At 38.1% G+C, this 26,439-nt stretch overlaps 1 protein-coding gene and 1 non-coding gene across 11 annotated transcripts in view; both read left to right on the forward strand.

Annotated features, from left to right (window-relative positions):
• BCAS3 (BCAS3 microtubule associated cell migration factor) overlaps window positions 1-26,439 on the forward strand; it is a 661,861-nt gene that overhangs the window by 75,553 nt on the left and 559,869 nt on the right. For all 10 annotated transcript variants that reach the window (XR_012514509.1, XR_012514510.1, XM_039475903.2 and 7 more), the window contains exon 7: window positions 25,667-25,739. Coding sequence is in view for 8 of the 10 variants with exons in the window: in XM_039475903.2 (XP_039331837.1) it covers window positions 25,667-25,739 (73 nt within the window). In the remaining 2 variants the exon portion in view is untranslated. The remainder of the gene's footprint in view (window positions 1-25,666; window positions 25,740-26,439) is intronic.
• On the forward strand, window positions 9,182-9,254 carry TRNAK-UUU (transfer RNA lysine (anticodon UUU)). Its single transcript has one exon. It is a non-coding gene; the product is annotated as a tRNA-Lys (tRNA).

The raw sequence follows: 26,439 nt of genomic DNA on the forward strand, positions 1-26,439 counted from the left end.
TTTGTATGTTTTTGGGTAATAGTCCTTTATCAGATAAGGCTTTTGGAAATATCTTCTCCTCTTATGGCTTGTCTGCTTATTTTCTTTACAATACTTTTTACAAAGTGTATTAAAATACTTTTTCTTTCCTTCCTGTGCATGGGTTTTAGCTCTTGTCGTTTCACAACTCACTGATGCTTTGTTCACTTTTGAAGTCTTTTCCTCTCTCTTCTTCCAGTAGTTTCACTGCTGCCTCTTCCTGTTTCTTTATGTTTTTGTGTGTGCAGTATCTAATGTTGTTAACCTATCCAGAGTATTTTTTTCTCTCAGATACTGCATTTTCACTTAAAATTTGCATGCACATGTGTATGTGTGTGTGTAAAGACAGAGATCTTCCATGTGTCTCTATCATGCTCATTTTCCCTTCTTGAATAAAAGGAGTATGTTTATCACAGGAATTTTAATGTTATCTAATTTGATTCCGTTGATTGATTTTTCTCCTTATTATGGGTTGTATTTATTCCTACTTCTTTGCATGACTTAAAATTTTTGTTTGGATGCCACACATTTTGAATCTTAGGTTGCTCAGGGCTACTTTGTATTCCTTAAAATATTTTTGGCTTTGTCCTGGGACACAGGTAAACTACTTGGCAATAATTTTATTCTTTCAGTACTTTCTCTTATTCTTTGTTAGGTATTCCTAGAATAGCCATTAATCTAGAGCAGGGGTCTATAGACATTTTCTTAAGAGGGCTTGATGGTATTTTAGGCTTGTGGGCTGTCTGTCCTGACTGTTCCACTGTTCATCTCTGCCCTGTTGTGTAAAAGCAGCCATTGACAATACTTAAATGAATGATTGCTAAGTTGGGGCATTCATAGGGCTCACATGAATTGTTTCACTTGTCTCAAGGATCACTGTCCTGGGTTGCCTGTTGTCAAATGTCTTGAAACTGTTTTTTTTTTATTATTTATTATTTATTTATTTATTTATTTATTTTTTTACATTTTATCTGTTTAAGTTTTTCTGGCAGGATGGGAAATCTGATCTGCTACAGAGGTTCAGCATTTTGCCTTAGCTCCTTATTTTGGGTAACTTATGAGTGCTTAGGATAGCTCTGGGTACATAGTTAAAGTTCTATGTGAGTTTTTGTAAATAAAGACAAAAATTTGGAATTGAATTTCATTTGTAAGACAGTTAAAAAATTTTAATGTATCTTTTGAGAAGTTAAATCTCAAACACTTTGAAAGATAGAGGCATTATAGAGAAATTTCTGGAGGTATCATAGCATTAATTGTGTTTTCTTCTCTCGGGTGCTAGATGCAGTAGCAAAAGCAAGTGATAAAAACACCAAGGGATTCCTTTATTTCTTTTGATCTCATGAATGGGTAAAGGAGCCTTAAGCTTTCCTTCTCCTCTTAACTATCAACAAGGGACTACTATGATTCTTGCCTTTCAGAGACTGGCATCATTATTTTCTTTCCCCATGATGCTTTTAGTCTTAACAACAAAAAGTGAGGGCCTCCACTGTTATCATTTAAACTATCTTTTTGGCACCTACTGTTTAACCTAGCTTTCATTAAATTTTTATCTCTTGTTTTTACTGTACTTTGCGGTTTTTATGTGTATATAGGTTTTACCTTGGGAATATTTCAGAATTTCTATTTTTTTATTTGTAGAACATGGAAATACTCTAATTTGAGGCCAAGTGAATTTATGTAATTTTATGTAGTTAGCAGTAACAACCAGGCACATTAACTAATAAAAACCTTCTAATTTTAAAATAAGGAAAACAAAAACTGGGTGTTTGCAAAGGAATGATCTGCATAAGTTTTAGGATACTGACTACCTGGTAATGGGTGATAGGATTTGGAATGTATGAATCTGTGTGAGTAAATGAAAGTTTTTGGCAGTGTTGTACTTCTTATGGATGGCAGGGTGGCATAAGTGTTTATTATTAAAATATAAAGAAGAGGGCCATGTATTCATTGAGAAGAAATGAACGAAGAATTATTAATGGTCTAATTCTTTGTACTCAGTACTCAAGGTGGAGAGGAGAAAGATGCAAATGAGAGAAACGGAATATGGCAGTCTTTATTGGATTGTAAATTTAAAAAATTAGAATTATGAGTTAGAGATTAAAATTAAAGTTTGGGTGAAGTATTTAAAAAGAGACTTAACTTCCCTCTGTATGGGAAATACATACAGTATTTTGCCCTGAGAAATCTTCTTAGTATAAAGCTGTACTTCATAGTTTGTTAATGTTTTAAATTTATTAAAATAGTATTAACTCAGTTTTTCACATTTAAAATAATCTGTGTATGTACATATATATATATATATATATATATATATATATATATATATGTGTCTGTGTGTGTACTAATGACTGCATATATAGAGCTAATATCTGCTCTTGGTATTTTATTCATATTTTTGAAAAAGCCACTATAATATCTCACATTAGTCATTTAACCTTTATACATTAATATTAGTTTTCCAAATGTAACTAATGTCCTTTTTTTCTTTTTTTTTTTGAGACAGAGTTTCGCTCTTGTTACCCAGGCTGGAGTGCAATGGCGCGATCTCGGCTCACCGCAACCTCCGCCTCCTGGGTTCAGGCAATTCTCCTGCCTCAGCCTCTTGAGTAGCTGGGATTACAGGCACGCGCCACCATGCCCAGCTAATTTTTGGTATTTTTAGTAGAGACGAGGTTTCACCATGTTGACAAGGATGGTCTCGATCTCTCGACCTCGTGATCCACCTGCCTCGGCCTCCCAAAGTGCTGGGATTACAGGCTTGAGCCACCGATGTCCTTCTTTAACCTATCTTATAGCAATATAAGAACAAATGAAGTAAAGTATATACATATGTGTGTGTGTGTGTATGTGTGCATATATATGTATATCTGTATATATATTTTACGGACAAAATGGCTAAAATCAGCAAATATCAGGAGGGAGCTCCATGACTTCCACACTACTACTGGCAGTATGGAAAAAGTGGCTCCAGAACTCTTGGTGTCTTTCCCATCACCCCCTTACTCTCTTCCTCTTCTACTGTACTCAGAAAAGCATTGCCACTACTGTTATCCAACTATGGCCACTAAGTTTCTTTACCCTTACCTCAATCACCACAACAAACTCAAAACTTGGCCAGGCAAAAATAAATAAATAAAATAAAACTTGGCCAGGCATGGTGCCTCACACCTGTAATAACAGCATTTTGAGAGCACGAGGCCAGCAAATAACTTAAGGCCAGGAGTTGGAGACCAGCCTGGCCAACATGGCAGAACCCCATCTCTACTACAATTTTAAAAAATGAGCCGGGTGTGGTGGTGGGTGCCTGTAATCCCAGCTGCTCAGGAGGCTGAGGTATGATAATTGCTTGTTCTCAAGCATTTCAGATAAGGGGTACTTAATGTACACCACTCTCTGAGTTTTTCTGAATCATGCAAGAATGGTATGATTCTGTTTGAGAAATCTTCTTGGTGCTATTTAACACGTTGACCTTTGAAATATAGGTAAGACAAGGCTCTGATATGACCACTGGAGCTTGGTTTCTATTGCAGTATTTTTGGGAAAATATCCAAACGTCTAAAAATCTTGATTTCCATTTTATTTTTAAAAAATTTTTTGAGACAGTATCACTCTGTCGCCCAGGGTGGAGTGCAGTGGAGTGATGTTGTGATCCTGTCTTACTGCAAACTCCACACTTCCCGGGTTCAAGCAATTGTCCTGCCTCAGCCTCCCAAGTAGCTGGGATTACATGTGCCTGCCACCATTGCAGGCTAATTTATCTATTTTTAGTAGAGACAGGCTTTCACTGTGTTGGCCAGGCTGATCTCGATCTCCTGACCTCAGATGTTCCATCTGTCTTAGCCTCCCAAAGCGCTGGTATTGCAGGCATGAGCCACCACGCCGAGTCCTAAAAAACTTTTTTGTCATGTTAGTGCTTTAGGTAACTTGTCATGCACAGAGATTTATTGGTATAAAAGATCTCTTGATATGAATTTTTGATAACTTCTTTGGAAAATAGTTCTACCTAAGCTGTGTTACAGAGCTTCCTCTTATAAATTATATCACAGCTTTGCTCCTTCTAATTTCCAGGCCGAGGTCCGTTATATCTTTCTTTGAGTTGTGGCTAACATAGCCGTACATTTTTTGAGATGCTTTCCTAAGTTAATTGTAGAATATCTGTAGATATTTTGTTAGATGTGCATACAGATATTTAAATTTTGACTCTTTAAGGTAATTTGCCACTATGGTTCTGTCTTATTTTTTGTTTTTTTTGCCATCCTTTTTTTTGAGACAGAGTCTCACTTTGTCACCCAGGCTGGAGTGCAGTGGCCTGATCTCTGCTCACTGCAGCCTCCAACTCCTGGGTTGAAGTGATTCTTGTGCCCCAGCCTCCGGAGTAGGTGGGGTTACAGGTATGCACCACCATGCTGGGCTAATTTGTATTTTTAGCAGAGATCGGGTGGTCTCGCTATGTTGGCCAGGCTGGTCTCAAACTCCTGACCTCAGGTGATCCACCGGCCTCTCATCCCAAAGTGCTGGTGCAAGCCACTGTGCCTGGCTTTTTTTGGCCATCATTTCCAAAGAAAGAATTTTCCAGCCGGGCGCGGTGGCTCAAGCCTGTAATCCCAGCACTTTGGGAGGTCGAGGCGGGTGGATCACGAGGTCGAGAGATCGAGACCATCCTGGTCAACATGGTGAAACCCCGTCTCTACTAAAAGTGCAAAAAATTAGCTAGGCATGGTGGCGCGTGCCTGTAATCCCAGCTACTCAAGAGGCTGAGGCAGGAGAATTGCCTGAACCCAGGAGGCGGAGGTTGCGGTGAGCCGAGATCGCGCCATTGCACTCCAGCCTGGGTAACAAGGGCGAAACTCCGTCTCAAAAAAAAAAAAAAAAAAAAAAAAAAAAAGAAAGAATTTTCCAGCTGGGCATGGTTGTTCATGCTTGTAATCCCATCACTTACAGAAGCCAAGATGGAAGGATCACTTGAGATTAAGAGTTTGAGACCAGCTGGCCCACATGGTGAAACCCCGTTTCTTCTAAAAATACGAAAATTAGCCAGGCATGTTGGTACATGCCTGTAGTCTCTATTACTCAGGAGGCTGAGGCATGGGAATCTCTTGAACTCACTTGGGAGGTGGAGGTTGTTGTGAGCTATGATTGTGCCACTGTTCTCCAGCCTGGGTGACAGTGAGACCTTTTCTTTGTTTTCCTGCTTGTTTTTCTCTTTTTATTTTTTTCTTTGAGACAGAGTCTTAACTCTGTTGCCGGGCTGAAGTGCAGTGGCACAATCCTGGCTCATTGCAACTTCTGTTTTTCGGTTTCAAGCAATCTCCTGCCTCAGCCTCCCAAGTAGCTGGGACTACAGGCACTCACTACCATGCACGGCTAATTTTTTGTATTTTTAGTAGAGACGGGATTTCACCGTGTTGGCCAAGATGGTCTTGATCTGTTGACCTCGTGATCTGCCTGCCTCAGCCTCCCAAAGTGCTGCAATTACAGATGTGAGCCACCGCGCCCGGCCGTTTTTCTCTTTAAACCTAGCTTAATTTATACTTATCTGAATCACATTTCCTCTTATTGTTTCTGTTGTATTTCCATGTTTTTTCCCCTACGCCTTAAAAACAAATATAAAAAGAAATTTTTATAAATATCAATTATACAATTACGTGTATTTCTTTACCTATTTTTTTCCATAATTCAGTTTTTTCCTGTATTAGTTGATAACTGTTGCTATATGCTTATAGACCTTTTTCTAGGTGTGAATTTCTTTTTATTCTGCTGGAGACTTACTAAGGTTTCTGGTTCTTTCTTTAGAAATTCTGGAAAATTCTCTGCCATTTATCTCTTTGAATATAATGTTTTAAATTCTTTCTGTCCTCCTGTCATTGCCCTCATCATCCTCCACCTAGAATTTCTGTCAGAAACTGAGCACACCAGATGAATAACTGAGTTAGAAATCAGATGAATTTTCGCAAAAGCAAAAGAAACCTAAACCTGCTACATAGCCATTTTATCTTAGATAAAGACTGTAAATTAAGGATGACCACATATGAGGAGTTCAGTTATTACTGAGAGGATATGACTTTTAAAACTACTTTTGTTTATCTGTTGCATTCTTTCAAATAGCCTGTAGTACAGTGTGAGACCTAATAATGGTTGCTTAATAATTGCCTGTGTAATTCAATTTATAGTTAAAGATGTTATGTTATTTTACCAACTTTTAAACGTCGCTTTAAGAATTCTTCATTTTATCTTAGTTTATGATAACAGCTACCCTTTTCCTGAGCACTTAGTATGCTTGAGTTAGGTAGCATCTCCAGTTTACAGATATGGCAGTTGACTTTCAGAGTGTAGGTTACAAACCAATTAATTATGAAAGCCAGTTTGGAAATTCATGCTGATCTGATTTTAAATTTCATGCTCTTTCTGTTTTCTGTGTTACTTCTGTTCAGATCAAGCGTTGTGACCAGAAAACATGTTAGTTGGTCTTTTGAAATTCTAAATTAAGGTGTTCTCTGTCATGCCAATTAAATTTGGGGCCTCAAATGCATACACATGTATACTTAACATATTTGTGTACATACCATAAATATAGGTCTTTCCAGGGAGTGGAAGGGATGAATAACCAGAGCACACAGGATTTTTAGGGCAGTGAAAATATTTGATATGCTAATACATGTCATTATATATTTGTTCAAACCCATAGAATGTATGCAACCCCAAGAATGAACCCCAGTGTAAACTATGGACTTTGGGTGATAATAATGTGTCAATGAAGGTTCATCAATTGTTCAATCAACAGTTTATTTATTTATTTTTGAGATAGTGTTGCTCTTTTGCCCAGGTTGGAGTGCAGTGGTGCAATCATAGCTCACTACAGCCCTTAACTCCCGGGCTCAAGCGGTCCTCCCACCTTGGTCTCCTGAGTAGCTGGAACTGTAGGTGTACACTACCACGCCAGGTTAATTTTTGTATTTTTTGTAGAGATGGGGTTTCATCATGTTGCCCAGGCTGGTCTCAAACTCCTGAGCTCAGACAGTCTGCCTGCCTTATCCTCCCAAACTGCTGGGATTATAGGCTTGAGCCATTGTGCCTGCAATCAACAAATACTGATAACGTGGTAGACTGTGTCTATGCGTGGTGGGGGATATATGAGAGATTTCTGTACTTTCCTCTTCATTTTGCTGTGAACCTAAAACTGCCCTGAACAAAATAAAGACCTTAAAAACAAACAAAAAATATTTTTTAAGCATCGTAACATTTTTGGTGATACAGTATTCCTCATAATAGCTACGTAACAGTTTTCCCATCATTGACTTCCTATTTGCCTTTTTTTCTGGGCGTATTTGTTCTAAACTAAATGTACTCCACCTCCAAGTTATATACATGAGTTTCCACATTTGTATAAATTATGAGATAATGCTACAGGTATGATTTGAGACTCTTTGTTTCTCATGTTATAATATTCTCTTTGACTTCTCTAGAGTTCTTTATGGGCAGCTGTAATGTACAGTGAGAATTGGCCACATAAATATGGGAAGATAAATGAGATGTGGCTGGGCAAACATAGAAATGATGTATAATATAAAGCAGCACTCCATTGTAGAACTGATGCCAGGAAACTGTCTAAACATCTGGAATATGGTCAGAATTCTATATTAAATAATGCCATCAAAGCATGTAGTATGTCTAAGTTCAAAATCTCTTTTACTGAAGATGTTTTATTGAAGGCATCCTATCTAAAGGAGTGCAGCATTTAAAATTTGGGAATACAGAAGAAAGGGTCTACATGTAAAACTACCAAATTGAGAAAAAAGGTGAAAATACTTAGTAATGATGGCATGCATTCTTTCTAAAAAATTAAACAAAATAATTTTTTAAAATGAGGTGGAATCTTGCTGTGTTGCTTAGGCTGGTCTTGAACTCATGGGCTTGCAATCCTCCCACCTCATTCTTTCGAGTAGCTGGGATTACAGATACATGCCACTGTGCCTGGTTATGAGAGAAATGTGAATTTCACATGCATTTCTGTAAAGTAACTCAGCAAGCAATATTTACTAAATTAAATGTATCTAGCAATCACAAACATGCGCTTTAACTTATGAGTTTCACTTTTTTTCTTAGTTTTTTATTTTTTGAGGTGGAGTTTCACTGTTGTCCAGGCTGGAGTATAGTGGTACAATCTTGGCTCACTGAAGCCTCTGCCTCCCAGGTTCAGGTAATTTTTGTACCTCAGTCTCCTGAGTAGCTGGGATTACAGGTGTGTGCCAGTATGCCCAGCTAATTTTTGTAATTTTAGTAGAAACAGGTTTTTGCCATGGTGGCCAGACTGGTCTTGAACTCCTGGCCTTAAGCGATCTGCCCACCTTGGCCTACCAAAGTGCTGTAATTACAGACATGAGCTACCACTCCCGGCCAGTAGTTTCACTTTCAAAAGTCTGTTTCATATGAACAAAAGTACCCATACATTACCGGAGTATTTTTACTAGGATGTTTATAGTCAGACAGCCTTAATGTGCATCGGTAGGAATGGTCAAACCAATTGTTAACAGCCATATTGTGCAGTATTATGAAGTGATTAAATACTGAGTTAGGTGTACATTTGTTGACCTAAAGGGATTTACTTGAGGTATTGAGTGAGAAAAATAAGATACAGAGCAATATGTATGCTAATGTCTCATTTTGTACAACAGTTATCTACAACGTAAAAAAACTCTGCTGTATTTAACCACAGTCAGCTCTCAGTATCTGTGGTTTCCACAACTGTGAATTCAACCAACTATGGATCAAAAATACTTAGGAAAAAAGTTATGTCTGAACTAAACTTACACAGACTTTTTCACTTTTGATTATTGCCTAAACAATACAGTATAATAACTTTATATAGCATTCACCTTGTATTAGATATTATAAATAATCTAAAGATGATTTAAAGTACACAGGAGGATGTGCATAGGTTATATACAAGTACGATGCAATTTTATGTCAGAGACTTGAGGACTGGCAGATTTTAGTGTCAGAGGGAGGTCTTGGAACCAATCCCTCACAGATACCAAGGTTCAACTGTTTATGTTTTATTCAGGATCGAAATACTATGGATAAAATTATGCAGGTAATTTCAAGGTATTAATATTGTTTACCTGGACATATGGGCAGAATGTGAAAATATATATAGTATGAGGAAGCGTGGATAGCTCAGTTGGTAGAGCATCAGACTTTTAATCTGAGGGTCCAGGGTTCAAGTCCCTGTTTGGATGTGTCCTGTGGCTTTTAGTACCTAATTCTGACTCCATCTTTGAAAAAACAAAAAAAGAAAGAAAAAAGAAAAAGTGTTGTTTTAGCTGGGAATGGTGGTGCACACCAGTAGTCTCAGATACTCAGAAGGCTAAGGTGGGAGGGTTGCTTGAGCCTGGGAGGTTCAGGCCGCAGTGAGCCAAGATTGCGCCTCTGCGTTCCAGCATAGGCAACAGAGCAAGACTTGTCTCATTTCCTGCCCCCTGCAAATATATATGTATATAATATATGTCAGTGGGAATCTGAAATATAAAATCTTTGTATATTACTATGAATATGTAACATTTTAATATGCTCATTGTCAAGACTCATGAACATTAATTGACTTTGGTATGGGAGCATGCATGACTGTGCCCATGTTTGCAGTCAGCAATTGAAATGAAAAAGAGATCAGTTGTTCCAAGTGTTTATTCTAAGATTACTTGTTTTTCTGTTAACATTTCTCTAGAGAGACCAGACTACAAATTGTAAAAGCCTTATGTTTTATTATTGACAGTCCTTTTAAAGTTAAAGTGATTAACATTTGGAGTGAATTGGATTACTTTTTCTTCTAATTTGTGTGTTTTCCAACTTTTTATTTTCAAAACCTTCACTCCTTCATAAAGGTAGAAAGCATAGGACAATAAACACCTACATATCCTTCACCTAGACTGATTATTAAGATTTTCTTACACCGTGGATAAAAAAGGAGCCAAAGCTCAGCTCTTTTCTCCTACTCTACTCAGCCACTGTTCATGTCATGCACACAGTTTATATATTGTTTCTCACTAAACGTATTTCTTATTTGCTTAAATTTTTAAAATGAAGGCATAATTTATGGTAGATAAATACACAAAATTATGTGTTATAGTTTGAGTTTTGACAAATGTATATGGAGTTGTAATCTATACCCCTGTAAAGCTAGCATTTCTGTCACCCCAGAAAGTTCTCACATGTGTTTTCCCAGTCACCCTCATCTCTGCCAGAAGTTTCTACTGTTCTGTTTTCTTTTGTTTCAGTGAGTAGTTTTCCCTGCTTTTGATGTTGTTGCATACATCAATATATCTTTCCTTTTTATTGTGAAGTATATTTCATTATATGAATATACCAGGTTACAGTTTTTCTGCTGATGGAATTTGGGTTTAATATTGCTTTGAGTTATTATGAGTAAGCTATTAGGAACATCTTCATTCAAGTCTTTTTGTTTCATAGAGTTAAGTAAATCAACAATATATAATGTGTGCAATATGAGGTTCTGTTAAGTGCTGTGAAGAAACAAATCAGGAGAAGGAGATAGAGTAGGATGGAAGATGGTCTCCAGAAACAATTTCCTGGTTAGGAGATGCTTTAGCAAAGACCCAGCAAAGTATACAAGTGAACTATTCAGATCCCAAGGAGAAACTGTGTATTTCCAACCAGAGAGGAGAAAGTGCAGCATTACTGAGGCAGGGGTGTGTTTGACATACTCTAGTGTGGGGGCAGAGTGAGTGAGCAATGTGGGGAAATGATAAGGAGATACTGGCGTGATGGTAAGAAGAGCAATACAGGAGTCAAGGACATGAATATTGTCTTTTTTTTTTTTTTTAAACTAGAAAAGTAGATGAATGGTTTCACCATGGTAGAGTTGCCAGAAACAACACGAAGTACATCAAGTTTGAGTTCTTCTATGTTGCAGCACCATGTTTAGTGATTTGTGTATATTATCTTTTTACAACAGTACTATGTGGCATACTGGTACTTATTCCCATTTTACAGATGAGAGGATTAAAACACTAAGGGATTAAATGCATTAGCCTTTATCAATAATTTTGTTTACAATTTTCAGCAGATGAGTTGATCATGTATATATTTTTTGACTGTAGCTTTTTCAGTGAATAAGAGTAACTAACAGAAAAGAATTCTTGTCTAGCTTTGAGGGTTATACGTGGCATTTAGTACTACAAGAATTTGGACAAGTTATTTAACCTCTCTTAAGATCACTTTACTCCTCTATAAAATGGAAGATTTGTATTTGGTGCTTTTTAAGGTGTGATGAGTCTAAACTGTGAAAGAGCACAGGAGGCTGATCATCAAAGTGAAATAGAAGGTACCATTAAAGATTAAGGGATACCTTATATATTTAACATTCAAAAAATACTGTCTTTAATATAGTTTGACTAACGTTTTGGAGTCACTGTGGAGGCTAAAGTGTACACACATATTTTAGATATTTAAGGCAAATGGCAAAGATGTCTTTGGTGATCATATTTAGTTTAAACAGTTCAAGGTAGTATGATTTATGTCTTGTTTCTCCTTTTTTGTGGGTTGGTTGATGGTGCCTGGAGGCTCTCCATCTGTTTTCCTGTTTCTCCCTCTTTATCTCATCTTCCACTTCATCTCTCTTCTCGGTCTCAAAAAATTGCTCACAATTTTCTGTTTAGATAAGAAATAACTGCGAGTATTATTCAATTCATAATGAAGACTATGGAAACTTTGGTAAGAAAATAGAATTTTGTAGCACACAACATTGACAGGATCTAAAAATTTGCACATAAAATTTATTGAAAATAGAATCAAACTTTATGGATAAAATATAGATTTGCAAAATTTGACTGCACCTTGAAAGCTCACATTGAGAGAATATATAAGTTAACAAGGAAAAACTGAATCAAATCTATCTTAAAAAATAATTTCAGCCGGGCGCGGTGGCTCAAGCCTGTAATCCCAGCACTTTGGGAGGCCGAGGCGGGTGGATCACGAGGTTGAGAGATCGAGACCATCCTGGTCAACATGGTGAAACCCCGTCTCTACTAAAAATACAAAAAATTAGCTGGGCATGGTGGTGTGTGCCTGTAATCCAGCTACTCAGGAGGCTGAGGCAGGAGAATTGCCTGAACCCAGGAGGCGGAGGTTGCGGTGAGCCGAGATCGCGCCATTGCACTCCAGCCTGGGTAACAAGAGCGAAACTCCGTCTCAAAAAAAAAAAAAAATAATAATAATTTCAGTAAAATAAAAAATGAAGCAGAAGACTTGGAAATGGTTTAAATGGTAAATTTAGTTATTCAGTGGAATTCTAGAAAATATTTTTCTTAGTGAAAATTGATTAGTTTTAGCATACTTTTGCATCCAATCTTTACATTCAAGATATAATCCTTAACTTCAAAAGAGTAGAGTTATTTCATTATCGGTTGGATTTTTATTTGCCTCTGGGTCTATTTTTTGGACCCAGGCAGAATCCATTTCTATTTTATGTCTTGAAATCCTTAAGGCTGATATCTGAGCTTAAATTCTTTGGTTTAAATGAGTTTACAATGGTGCGTGTGGTGGGGTATATTATTTAACATTTTCTGACAAGCAAACGCTTTTGAATTTTTTTGCGTGGGAGAGGAGTTGGTGACTTGGTGGGCAAGCCCATTTTCATTACTTTAATTGTGCGATTTATTAGGATTTTAAGCTTTTTGTAAATGTTTTTGTGTTATAGGACAGAATTAAAAGGATTTAGAATAAAAGGAGTTTAACAAAAGGACTTTGCAACAGGATTGCAATAGTTTTTATATTTGATGGATTTGGCTAGCCGCTTTTCATTTCAATCATCGTGGTACATTCTGTTAAATGCTGTAGAACAGGTGTGTGTAACGTCATTCTCTCTATTGTACATGCAAATAAACACACAATTTTATATATAAAAAGTTAATCCGGTGCAATTTGGAGGATTATGTTATGGGAGGGTGATGACTCCATTAGGCATCATGAAGAGTACATGTTATTTATACTGCATGAAAAAACAAGTTAATAGCTACAAGAATTTTTATATGGACACTTTGAGTTGTAGTTATTCAAGCTATCCACAATAAAATTATTTAAATGAACATTAAGATTTTGTTACATTGTTTTCTAACTCTGAAATGAGAATTTTTTTACTGGATAGTCTGCCTTCTATAAAGTTGGAAGTTTTTAAAAATACTTGTTTATTGTAGATTCTGATCTTTTCTCCTTGCATGGACTTTCTAGTAAATGTTTTTGGGGGCTATTGCCATTCTTAATGTAGGGCTTTTATTTTGTAGTTTAAAATTTTTGCTTCTTTGAATATCCATAAACTATATAAACCTTTAGGAAGTATTATGTACCTCATCTACAGAGCAAAATTTGCTCGACTGATATACTTCAGTAGGTCAGTGAAAACTACTGGAATTTTTCAATTCAGGTTTGAGAAAAGCAAAACAATCACGACATTCTTGCCAGTATTATTTGCATTTTAAAAACTTGATGTGTCATTCATCAAAATACCAAATTGATATGAATAATATAGGTCAAAACTGTAAAGACCTTATAAAGACCAGGAAGTAAGAGGAAAATAGGTATTGTTAAAGGTGAAGGTGAAATATGTAGGAGTGAAGAATTGGCTTTGTATAGATGAAGTTCATTTATAATTTGGAACATAAATATTGTGGACTGTGAGGCTGCTAATTTTTAACTTATGCTTGGATCAAAAGTCATATTGTGCACTGTGAAATTGATTTGTTTAGCAGGAGTAATGGTACGCAGTGTACAGTAAATTATGTTTGAACAAACCTATCCTTGATGCTTTCTCGATACATAATCACAGATTTGTATAAAAGATAGAGGCACTGTTATATAATTCTAAAATATTTAAATAACTGTAGAGAGTTTTATTCATAAACAGTTGCTTTTAGTGTTTTTGTTTTTGTTTTCGAGATGGTGTCTCTCTCTGTTGTCCAAGTTGGAGTGCGATGGTTTGATCTCGGCTCACTGCAGCCTCTACCTCCCCAGTTCAAGCCATTCTCCTGCCTCAGCCTCCTGGTTAGCTGGAATTACAGGCACATACCACCTCGCCCAGCTAATTTTTGTATTTACTAGAGATGGGGTTTCACTATGTTGGCCAGGCTGGTCTCAAACTCCTGACTTCAGGTGATCCACCCGCTTCAGCCTCCCAAAGTGCTGGGATTACAGGTGTGAGCCACCGCACTTGGCTTAGTTTTGTTTTTCTTTTAGAGTTGGGGATCTTGCTGTATTACCCAGGCTGGAGTGCAGTAGCTATTCACAGGTATAATCATAGAGCACAACAGCATTAAACTTCCAGTGTAGATACTATAGTCTGGTGTCTAAGAGACGATAGAACTTGTCTTAATTTTCAGTCTTAATTATTATAATCACAGTTAAAAAGTATTACAGTATGTCAAGTCACAATCTCAGTATATAACCATTAACCTGTCCTTTGGATTAAATCTCATTATTTTTGGAGAGATCAATTAACATGGATTGTTAATGTTGCAAATGCTTTTTACTGACCAGGCATGGTGACTCATGCCTGTATCCCAGGTCTTTGGGAGGCTGAGGTGGGAGACTCACTTGAGGCCAGAAGTTTAAGACTAGCCTGGGCAACAGAGACAGACCTCCATCTCTGTAAAATATTAAAGAATTAGCTGTGCATGGTGGCGCATGCCTGTAATACTAGCTACCTGGGAGGCTGAGGAGGAAGGCTCATTTGAGCCCAGGAGTTAGTGGCTAGAGTGAGCCACTAGTGAGCTCATGGCACCACTGTAGTAAGCCATGATGTAAGCTCATCATGTGAGCCATGACGTGAGTGCACATCAGTGAGCTGTGATGGCACCACTGTACTCCAGCTTGAGTGACAGAGGAAGACACCATCTCTAAAAAACAGACAATAAAAATGCTTTTTATCACCCAGCCTAAGAGATAATTTTGAAGTCCCCTGGCTATACTTTCCAAATATTTTCTTCTTCCTGAACCCATAAGAGTTAAGTCCCTTTCTAGCTAACTGAAATTAGTGTTTTATCTTTCTTATGTATTTGTGTATCCATATATATATGGATATTTGTCCCCTCCAAACTTCATGTTAAAATATCATCCCCATTGTAGCAAATGTCAGAAATGTTGGGAGGTGGTGATGGCAGCAGTGACTATGGCAGTGGCTCCTCCTGGGCTGCATGCTCCACGGAGCTGGTGGGAGCTAGGAACAGGCAGAAGCCCCACCTTCTGAGTTTGCAGGGAGGGAGCTTTGTGCATGGGCCTCGTGCTGGCACGTGGAGCGTCCTGCCCTGCCGCAGCTAGCATGCCTGGCTCTGAGCAGTGTCTGGACCCCATGCTCACTCGCTCACACATCCCTCACCACTCCACTTGTTCCTGGCAGGCATGGGATCCAGCCTGGTAGTGTGAGCTGAGTGCAGCCTGCCAGGCTGAGTGGGCCCAGTGGGCCCGAGCAAAACTTGGGCAGAGGTGCCACTGGCCCACAGGTTTCCAGCTGGTAAAGTGACACTCCAAGGATTCTGTAACAGTGGGGCCTGGTGGAAGGTGCTTGGGTCATGGGGACAGATCCCTCATGAATAGATTAATGCTCTCCTTTGGGAGTGAGTGAGTTCTTACTCTGTTAGTTTCCAGAATAGCTGGCTATTAAAAAAGAGTCTCCCCAGCCATTTGGCATGTGATCTCTGCAAATGTTGGCTCTCTTCTGCTTTGTGTTGTGAGTTGAAGCAGCCTGAGGCTCTCATCAGCTGCTTAATATTGAACTTTCCAGCCACCAGAAGTGCGAGCCAAGTAAACTTTTTTTCTTTTCTTTCTTTCTTTTTTTTTTTTTTAAGATGGGGTTTCACCATGTTGGTCAGGCTGGTCTTGAACTCCCGACCTCAGGTGATCCGCCTGCCTTGGCCTCCAAAGTGCTTGGATTATAGGCGTGAGCCACCGCGCCCGGCCGGCCGTAAACTTCTTTTTTTTAACACTACCTAGTCTCAGGTATACTGTTATGGCGACACTAACTGTACTAAAACAATGAATGTGACTACTTAAGTTTTTAATTTTTTCCCCTCTGCCACCCTGTCTCGTCTCAGTGGAATCATGTAATATTTATCTTTTTGTGATTGGCTTATTTTACTTGTAATGTTCTCAAGGTTCATCCATGATATTGTAGCACGTGACAGAATTTCCTTCTTTTTTCTTTTCATTTTTCCATAAGTTGTTGGGGATACAGGTGGTATTTGGTTATATGAGTAAGTTCTTTAGTGGTGATTTGTGAGATTTTAATGCACTCATCCCCTTAGCACTATACACTGCACCATATTTGTAGTCTTTTATCCCTTGCTCCTGTCCCACTTTTCCCCCCAAGTCCCCAAAGCCCGCTGCATCACTCTTAACGCCTTAGTGTCCTCATAGCCTAACTCCCACATACCAGTGAGAATGTACGATGTTTGGTTTTCCATTTCTCAGTTTAAGAGAGAATGTGGTGTATCATGTTTCTTGACTTGCACATGTTAAACCATTCTTGCATCCCTGATATGAAACCCACTTGGTCATGGTGAATTATCTTTATGATATGTTGTTAGATTCAATTAGCTAATATTTTGTTAAGGATTTTAGCATCCATGTTCATCAAGGATATGGGTCTGTAGTTTTCTTCTTTGGTTATGTTCTTTCCTGTGTTAGTATTAGGGTAATGCCAGCTTCATAGAATGAATTAGAGAGGGTTCCTTCTTTATCTTGTGGAATAGTGTCAGAAGGATTGGTACCAATTCTTTTTTGAATGTCTGGGAGAATTCTGCTGTGAATTTATTTGGTCCTGGACTCTTTTTGTTGGTAATTTTCAAAATTACCATTCCAATCTTCTTGCTGCTTGTTATTGTTCTGTTCAGGGTATCTAATTCTTCCTAATTTAAGCTAGGAGGGTTGTATTTTTCCAGGAATTTATCCATCTCTTTTAGGTTTTCTAGTTTACATCCATGAAGGTGTTCATAGTAGCCTTGGATGATCTTTTTTGTTTCGTGTCAATTGTAGTATCTCCTGTTTTGTTTCATAGGTTAGTTATTTAAATTTTCTCTCTTTTCTTGGCTAATCTTGCTAATGGTCTGTCAGTTTTATTTATCTTTTCTAAGAACCAGCTCTTGTTTCTTTTATCTTTTGTATTTTTTTTTTCCAATTTCATTTAGTTCTGCTCTTGGTTATTTCCTTTCTTCCGTTGGGTTTGGGTTTGGTTTGTTCTTGTTTCCCTAGCTCCTTGAGGTGTGATCTGAGAATATCAGTTTGTGCCCTCTAAGTCTTTTTGATGTAGGCATGGAGGGCCACGCACTTTCCTCTAAGCACCGCTTCTGCTCTATCCCAGAGATCTTTTTTTGAGACAGAGTGGCACTCTGTTGCCCAGGCTGGATTGCAGTGGTGTGATTTTGGCTCACTGCAACCCCCACCTTCCAGGTTCAAGCAATTCTTCTGCTTCAGCCTCCTGAGTGGCTGGGATTACAGGCAGGTGCCACCATACCTAGCTATTTTTTTGTATTTTTAGTAGAGATGGAGTTTTGCCACCTTGGCCAGGCTGGTTTCGATCTCCTGGCCCCAAGTGATCCAACCACCTTTACTGCCCAAAGTGCTGGGATTACAGGCATGAGTCACTGAGCCCGGCCAATTTTCTTCTTTTTTTAAGGCTGCATAATCCATTCCAGTATACCACATTTTCTTTATCCTTTCATCTATCAGTAGACTTTTGGGTTGCTTCTGCCTGTTGGCTGTTAATGAATAATGCTGCAATGAACATAGGTGTTTAAGAGCTTGCTACATTTATTTTTACTTTTATTGTGTGTGTGTGTGTGGGTGGGAAAGAAGATCTTGTCATGTTGCCCGGGCTGGCCTTGGGCTGCTGTCCCTAAGCGATTCTTCTGCCCTGCCTCCAGAGTAGCTGGGACTGCAGGTTTGTAGCACCTCACCTGACTACATTTATTTTTAATTAAAAAGCTTTATTTCTTAGAACAGTTTTAGATTCACAGAAAAATTAAGCAGAAAATAGAGTTTCCCAGCCTGGGCAAAATGGTGAAACCCCTTTTCTGCAAAAAATACAAAAATTAGCTGGGTATGGTGGCATGTGCCTGTAGTCCCAACTACTCAGGAGGCTGAGGTGGGAGAATCACTAGAGCCGGGAGGTGGAAGTTCCAGTGAGTTGAGATCATGCCATTGCACTCCAGCTTTGGTAACAGAGTGAGACCCTGTCTCAAACAAACAAAAACACGTAGAGTTTCTATATACCCTCTCCCTCTGACCAAACCCAGACACTCCTTCCTTCCATTTCCCACTTTTTGCATCATTGTGGTACATTTGTTAACAAATGATGTTCCTACACTGACACATTCCCCAAAGTCCATAATTGGCATTAAGATTCTCTTGGTATAGATTCTAGATATTTTCACAAATGTATAATGATACATTTTGCAAATGTATAATGAAATAATCCACCATTTAAGCATCATACAGAAGTTTCAGTTAAAACTTAAAACTTAGAAATTCTTAAATTTCCTCTGTGTCCTGCCTATTCATGTCTTCCTCCTAATCCCTGGCAACCGTTGATCTTTTTACTGTTGCCATAGTTTTATCCTTTCCACAATGTCCTGTAGTTGGTAACATACAGTACATAGCCTTTTTATATGGGCTTCTTTCAATGAGCAATATGCATTTAACATTCCATAATTTCATTAGCTCATTGCTTTTTCGTCTGTTGTTTGGATATACCACAGTTTATTTATCCATTCATCTGCTGAAGAACATGTTGGTCACATCCAAGTTTTGGGAATTATAAATAAAGCTGTCGTAAACATCATGTGCAGATTTTTGCATGGGCAAAAGTCTTCAGTTAATTTTGGTAATTACCAAGGGTGTGATTTCAGCTTTTTATGGTAAGAGTATGTTTAGTTTTGTAAGAAACTGCCTAACTGTCCTCCAATATGGCTGTGCTACTTGGCATTTCCATTAGCAGTATGTGAAGGGTTTTGCTTGCCTCCTCTTCAACATTTGATGTTGTCAGTGTTCTGCAATTTGGTCATTCTAGTAGCTGTGCCAATGGCATCTCATTGTTTTAAGTCTAGAATTCTGTAATAACATGGAACCTAGAGCATTTTTTCATTTGCTCGTTGTGTGTGTCTTCTTGGGTGAGGGTGACTGTTCAGGTCTTTTGACCATTGTGTTATCTCATTATTGAATTAAGATTCTTTTGTATTGGCTAACAATCCTTTTATCAGATATGTTTTTTGCAGATATTTTCTAGTTTGTGGCTTGTCTTCTCGTTCTTTTCTCATGTACTTCTTAAAATAGAAAACCGGAATTATTTAATACTGTAGAAAATCATTCTGAAAGCAATTCTAGCAAGAAGTTTTCTCTTTATTCTATCTTCCATTAGAAAAAAAAATGTTAATTTTAAACAATTACAGACTTAGTGGAGTTGCAAAAATACTGCAGAACAGTCCAGTGTATTCTTGTGTGTACATAGTTTCATGTCATTTTATCACATTTACCACCAGCACAATCAAGATACAGCAGTGTTCCGTCACCACAAAGATCTCCCTTATGCTGCCTCCCTACAACATCCCCAGCCTTGAGAACCATTTTTCTCTATCCTTATAATAATTACTTTGTCATTCAAGATTATTACATAGTAGAATTATACAATATGTAAGTTTTTTGAGATTAGTGTTTTGTTTTGTTTTGAGACAGTCTTGCTCTGTCACCCAGGCTGGAGTGCAGTGACATGATTTTGGCTCACTGCAACTTCTGCCTCCTGGGTTCAAGCAATTCTCGTGCCTTAGCCTCCTGAGTAGCTGGAATTACAGGTGCACACCACCACGCCTGGCTCATTTTTTTTATTTTTTAAAGTAGAGATGAGGTTTCACCATGTTGGCCAAGCTTGTCTTGAATTCCCAACCTCAAATGATCCGCCTGCCTCGGCCTCCCAAAATGCTGGGATTACAGGCATGAACCAGTGAGCTACCACGCCCAGCTGAGATTAGCTTTTTCACTAGCACAATACTCTTGAGGTGTATCCAAGTTGTTTAGTCTATCAGTAGTTAGTTCCTTTTTATGTCGATTGGTATTCTCTGGTATGGATGTACCATGCATCTGTTGAGGGACATCAGGGGTGATTTCAGATATTTACTCTTGTATCTAAACCTGCCATTAACATTTGTGCACAAGTTTTTCTGTGAACACAAGTTTTTATTTCTCTGGGATAAATGCCCAGTAAGGTGATTACTGGGATTCTTTTTTGGTTTTGTTTTTTAAATTTTTGTTTGGACAAAAGTCTTCAGTTCATTTTGGTAATTACTAAGGAGTGATAATTGTGGCATTTTATATTTCTGCTGTGGCATTTTATGTTTCTGCTAGCAATGTATGAGACATCTAGTTCCTGCTCATTCATCTTTGCCAGCATTTACTATTGTCATGATCCTTTGAGCTCTTCTAGTAGGTGTGTAGTGATATCTCACTGTACTCTTAATTTACATTCCCCAATGGCTTTTCCTGTGCTGATTTGCTATCCATCTCCTCTTTCCAATGAAATATCTATCTCTTAATGTCTTTTGCCCTTTTTCTAATTGAATTGTTGTTTTACTGTTGAGTTGTGAGATTATATATTCGAGATTTAAGTCATTTGTCAGATACGTTGTTCGCAAGTATTTTTTCAAGTGTGGTTGTAGCTTGTGCTTTCATTCTCCTATCATGGTGTTTGATAGAGCAGAATTTATAATTTTAATTAAATCCAATTAATTGATTTTTAAAATTATCTTATGGATTATACTTTATGGTATCTTGTGTAAGACTTCATCAAACACTGTATCCTACAGATTTTCTTCTAAAAGTGGTATAGTTTTACATTTAAATCTATGCTCAATTTTGTGTTAATTCGGGATAAATGTGAGATTTAGTTTTTTTTTATTTTTAATGGACATCCAGTTGTTTCAAGGTCATTTGTTGACTATTCTTCCTCCATTGAATTGCCTTTATACCTTTGTAAAGAAAATCATTTGGCCATATTTGTGTGGTCTATTTCTGTGTTTTCTTTTCTTCCTTTAATCTATTTGTCTATTCCTCTGCTAGTACCACTAAATCGTATTTACTGTAGTTATATAACTCTTGAAATATGTTAGAGTGATTTCCTCCATTTTCTTCTTTTGTTAAACTTGTTTTAGCTATTCTAGCTCCCTTACCTTTCCATCAAATTTTAGAATACTCATGTTTATAACTGCAAAAAATCTTGCTGGAGTTTTGGTAGGAATTGCATTAAACTTTATATCAGTTATATATCTCCATATAGTTAGGTTGTCTGTTTCTTCTATCAGCATTTAGTAGTTTCCAGTACATAAGTCCTGTCCATGTTTAATTGATTTATACTTCAGTATTTAAGTTTCTTTGGAACAAGTATAAATGCTCCTGTACTTTAAATCTCAATTTTCATGTGTTCATGGTAGTATGTGTTTTTGTATGCTGATCTTATAGCCTGTGACTTGCTGAACTAACTTACTCTAGTATATTTTTTTCTTGAGTTTTATTTGTTGATTCATCTGGATTTTTATGTGACCAATCAGGTTATCTGTAAATAGGAGTTTTATTTCTTCCTTTCTGATCTGTGTGACTTTTACTTTGTTTGCTACCTTATTGTACTGCGTAGAACCTCTAGTACTCTATTGACAAACAGTGGTGAAAGTGGACATCCTTGCTTTATATTTGACCTCAGAGGAAAAGCATTCAGTTTGTATGATATAAGCTGAAAGATTTTGTGTTAAGTTGTATCATTTAATACCTGGAGCAACCACTTGAATTGCTGATCCTGTAAGAATCTGTTTCTTCTCTGGTAGCTCTTAGAAACTTTTCTTTGTTATCACTGTCTTGAAACAATATACTCTGATATTGGCCTGTTTCATCTACTGTGCTAGAACCTGAAGAAGCTGATAAAATCATAGTTTTTTGTTCTGGTGAAACTTTTTGAATTATTTCATGGGTGATTTTCTCCCTATGTTCTCTGGTCTCTTTTTGGAACTTCTGTCATCTATGTATTGGAACATTGAGCCCATCCCTTTCAGTTTCTTGTGTGTGTATAAAGATGCTTTTTTCTTCTCTTGTGTTTTTGCTCTTCTGTCTGGGAAATTTTCTTTCCCTTCTTTCTTTATTTTTATTGCATTTTAGGTTTTGGGGTACATGTGAAGAACATGCAAGATTGTTGCATAGGTACATACATGGCAGTGTGATTTGCTGCCTTCCTCCCCGTTACCTATATCTGGCATTTCTCCCCATACTATCTCTCCCCAACTCTCCACCCCCTGCTGTCCCTCTCCTACTTCCCCCCTACAGACCCCAGGGTGTGATGTTCCCCTCCCTGTGACCATGTGTTCTCATTGTTCGACACCCACCTATGAGTGAGAACATATGGTGTTTGATTTTCTGTTCTTGTGTCAGTTTGCTAAGAATGATGGTTTCTAGGTTCATCCATGTCCCTACAAAGGACACCAACTCATCATTTTTTATGACTGCATAGTATTCCATGGTTTATATGTGCCACATTTTCCCTGTCCAGTCTATCATCGATGGGCATTGGGTTGGTTCCAGGTCTTTGCTATTGTAAACAGTGCTGCAATGAACAGTTGCGTGCATGTGTCCTTAGCGTAGAACGATTTATAATCCTTTGGATATATACCCAGTAATGGGATTGCTGGGTCAAATGGAATTTCTATGTCTAGGTCCTTGAGGAATCGCCACACTGTCTTCCACAATGGCTGAACTAACTTACACTCCCACCAACAGTGTAAAAGTGTTCCTATTTCTCCACATCCTCTCCAGCATCTGTTATCTCCAGATTTTTTTTTTTTTTTTTTTTTTTTTTTTTGAGACGGAGTTTCGCTCTTGTTACCCAGGCTGGAGTGCAACGGCGCGATCTCGGCTCACCGCAACCTCCGCCTCCTGGGCTCAGGCAATTCTCCTGCCTCAGCCTCCTAAGTAGCTGGGATTACAGGCACGCGCCACCACGCCCAGCTAGTTTTTTGTATTTTTAGTTGAGACGGGGTTTCACCATGTTGACCAGGATGGTCTTGATCTCTCGACCTCGTGATCCACCTGCCTCAGCCTCCCAAAGTGCTGGGATTACAGGCTTGAGCCACCGCGCCCGGCTTATCTCCACATTTTTTAATGATCATCATTCTAACTGGCATGAGATGATATCTCTAATGACTAGTGATGATGAGCATTTTTTCATATGTTTGCTGGCCTCATATATGCCTTCTTTTGTAAAGTGTCTGTTCATATCCTTCTCCCACTTTTGAAGGGGCTTGTTTGTTTTTTTCTTGTAAATCTGTTTTAGTTCTTTGTAAATTCTGGATATCTGCCCTTTGTGAGATGGGTAGATCGCAAAATTTTTTCCCATTCTGTTGGTTGCTGATTTACTCTACTGATTGTTTCTTTTGCTGTGCGGAAGCTGTGGAGTTTGATTAGGTCCCATTTGTCTATTTTGGCTTTTGTTGCCAATGCTTTTGGTGTTTTAGTTATGAAGTCCTTGACTATGTCTATGTCCTGAATGGTTTTGCCTAGATTTTCTTCTAGGGTTTTTATGATGCTAGGTCTTATGTTTAAGTCTTTAATCCATCTGGAGTTAATTTGAGTGTAAGGTGTCAGGAAGGGGTCCAGTTTCTGCTTTCTGCACATGGCTAGCCAGTTTTCTCAACACCATTTATTAAACAGGGACTCCTTTCCCCATTGCTTGTTTTTGTCAGGTTTGTCAAAGATCAGATGGTTGTAGATGTGTGGTATTGCCTCCGAGGCCTCTGTTCTGTTCCATTGGTCTATATTTCTGTTTTGGTGCCAGTACCATGCTGTTTTGATTACTGTAGCCTTGTTAAATTTGCCTCTGATTCTTGTATTGAGTTTAATATATACCTGCCTGTAAGCCCAGCACTTTGGGAGGCCAAGGCAGGCAGATAACCTGAGGTCAGGAGTTTGAGACCACCCTGGCCAAAATGGTGAAACCCCATCTCTACTAAAAATACAAAAATTAGCTGGGCGTGATGGCACATGCCTGTAGTCTCAGCTACTTTGAAGGCTGGGGCAGGAGAATTGTTTGAACCTGGGAGGCGGAGGTTGCAGTGAGCCGAAATTGGGCCACTACACTCCAGCCTGTGCGATAGAGTGAGACTCCATTTTAAAAAAAAATAATATATACCTTGTTTTTATCATTCTTCAAGAGCTCTCTTTTATTCTCCAAACCTATTTGTTTTTTATTGTATTCTTATTTTGTTTCATGTCTGCAGTATCTTCTATTACATCATGGAAATGATTAATGACAATTTTAAATTTTTAATGTGTTCTTCCCATGTAGTATTACTTTCCAAATGACTTAATCCTTGACTGTTGGCACATGATTGTCAGTGGCAAACTGAAAGGCTAATTGAAACACTGCATATCTGTTTGTTGACTTTTTTTTTTTTTTCATGGAGTTTCACTCTTGTAGCCCAGGCTGGAGTATGATGGCACTGTCTGGGCTCACTGCGATTCTCATGCCTCAGGCTTCTGAGTAGCTGGGATTACAGGCACCTGGATAATTTTTGTATTTTTAGTAGAGACGGGTTTTCACCATGTTGGCCAGGCGGGTCTTGAACTCCTAACCTCAGGTGATCCATCTGCCTCGGCGTCCTAAAGTGCTAGGATTACAGGTGTGAGCCACTGTGCCCGGTTTATTTGTTGATTTTTAACTTTATTGTGAGGTGCTTTGATTGTGGTGTGTGTTTGTTTGTTGGAACCCTCTGATTAACTTAAAAATTTTTTTTGTTTTAAACTTTTTTTTTTTTTTTTTTTTGAGACAGAGTTTCGCTCTTGTTACCCAGGCTGGAGTGCAATGGCGTGATCTTGGCTCACCGCAACCTCCGCCTCCTGGGTTCAGGCAATTCTCCTGCCTCAGCCTCCTGAGTAGCTGGGATTACAGGCATGTGCCACCATGCCCAGCTAATTTTTTTTTTTTTGTATTTTTAGTAGAGACGGGGTTTCACTATGTTGACCAGGATGGTCTCGATCTCTTGACCTCGTGATCCACCTGCCTCGGCCTCCCAAAGTGCTGGGATTACAGGCTTGAGCCACTGTGCCCGGCCTTTTTTTTCTTTTTCTTTTGAGATGGAGTCCTGCTTTGTCACCCAGGCTGTAGTGCAGTGGCACGATCTCAGCTCACGTTATCCTCCGCCACCCAGGTTCAAGCGATTCCTCTGCTTCAGCCTCCTGAGTAGTTGGGACTATAGGCACTCACCACCAGACCTGGCTAATTTTTTTTGTATTTTAGTAGAGACAGGGTTTCTCCATGTTGACCCAGGATAGTCTCGATTTCCTGACCTCATGATCCGCCACCTCAGCCTCCCAAATTGCTGGGATTACAGGCATGAGCCACTGTGCCCAGCCTGATTAACTTTTTAAAATGATTACACATATAATATATAATGGTAATATGTAGTAGCTTTTCTACTTTTTATTCAGTAAATTATATATATTATATCAACTTAAAAATGAGTATTTTTCTTTTTCAAGTATTTTGAAAGCACAAAAATAGTGGGAAGTATATGTAACGATATTTCTCAAAGCTTACAGTTTATTTTATCCTCCTTATCAGGTGCTCAAAAATGTGATAACTTTGCTGAAAAAAGACCCCTCCTTGGTGTTTGTAAGAGCATTGGATCTTCTGGGTAAGGAAATTTTAAAAATTCTTTGCATCACCTATTACAAATTTGTATTATTCCAGAGGGCGAACTTTGATGTTATAAAATCTTTGGAACCATAAGATTAAGCTCTCATAAGAGAGAAGGAGGAGGAAGTAAAACATATTTAGGGTTTCCTGTGACTCAGTCACTAAACTGCTTTCTCTGCTGTTTTTTCATATGCAGGGTGATAGTAGGATCCAAAATAAAGCCAGGAATAGATTAGAATATACCCTCACATTGAGAAAAATATTTTCTAGTTTAGTGTTTCTAATATGGTCGCTTATCATGGCCTTTTTACACTGGATTAGAAGTTACCACTGGGTGGTAATAATAACTTATTTTTATTATATAATAATTATTATTAACAGTAAATGACATTTATTGATACTATAGCATGTGCCTGACATTGTTCTAAATGTTTTGCCTGAATTTTCTTTTTTATTTCTTACCATAATACTGTGAACAAATAGAAATATCTTTCCAGTTGTTGCATTTTCTCAAATTGAACTTCTAGCTTCAGGGAAAGCTGGGAAATGATTAAGGTTTTGTTAGTAAGGAAAATGATCAAAATAGATATTAGGTTGGCTACTAGCAGTCTCTGTCCCATGCTTTTAGTAAACAGTGTACACTTCAGATTATGTGGCATTGGAGAAGGGAATGACGTGTTAATAATATAACATTGTAG

This window comes from Saimiri boliviensis, chromosome 17 (assembly GCF_048565385.1).
Source record: "Saimiri boliviensis isolate mSaiBol1 chromosome 17, mSaiBol1.pri, whole genome shotgun sequence".
NCBI lineage: Eukaryota > Metazoa > Chordata > Mammalia > Primates > Cebidae > Saimiri > Saimiri boliviensis.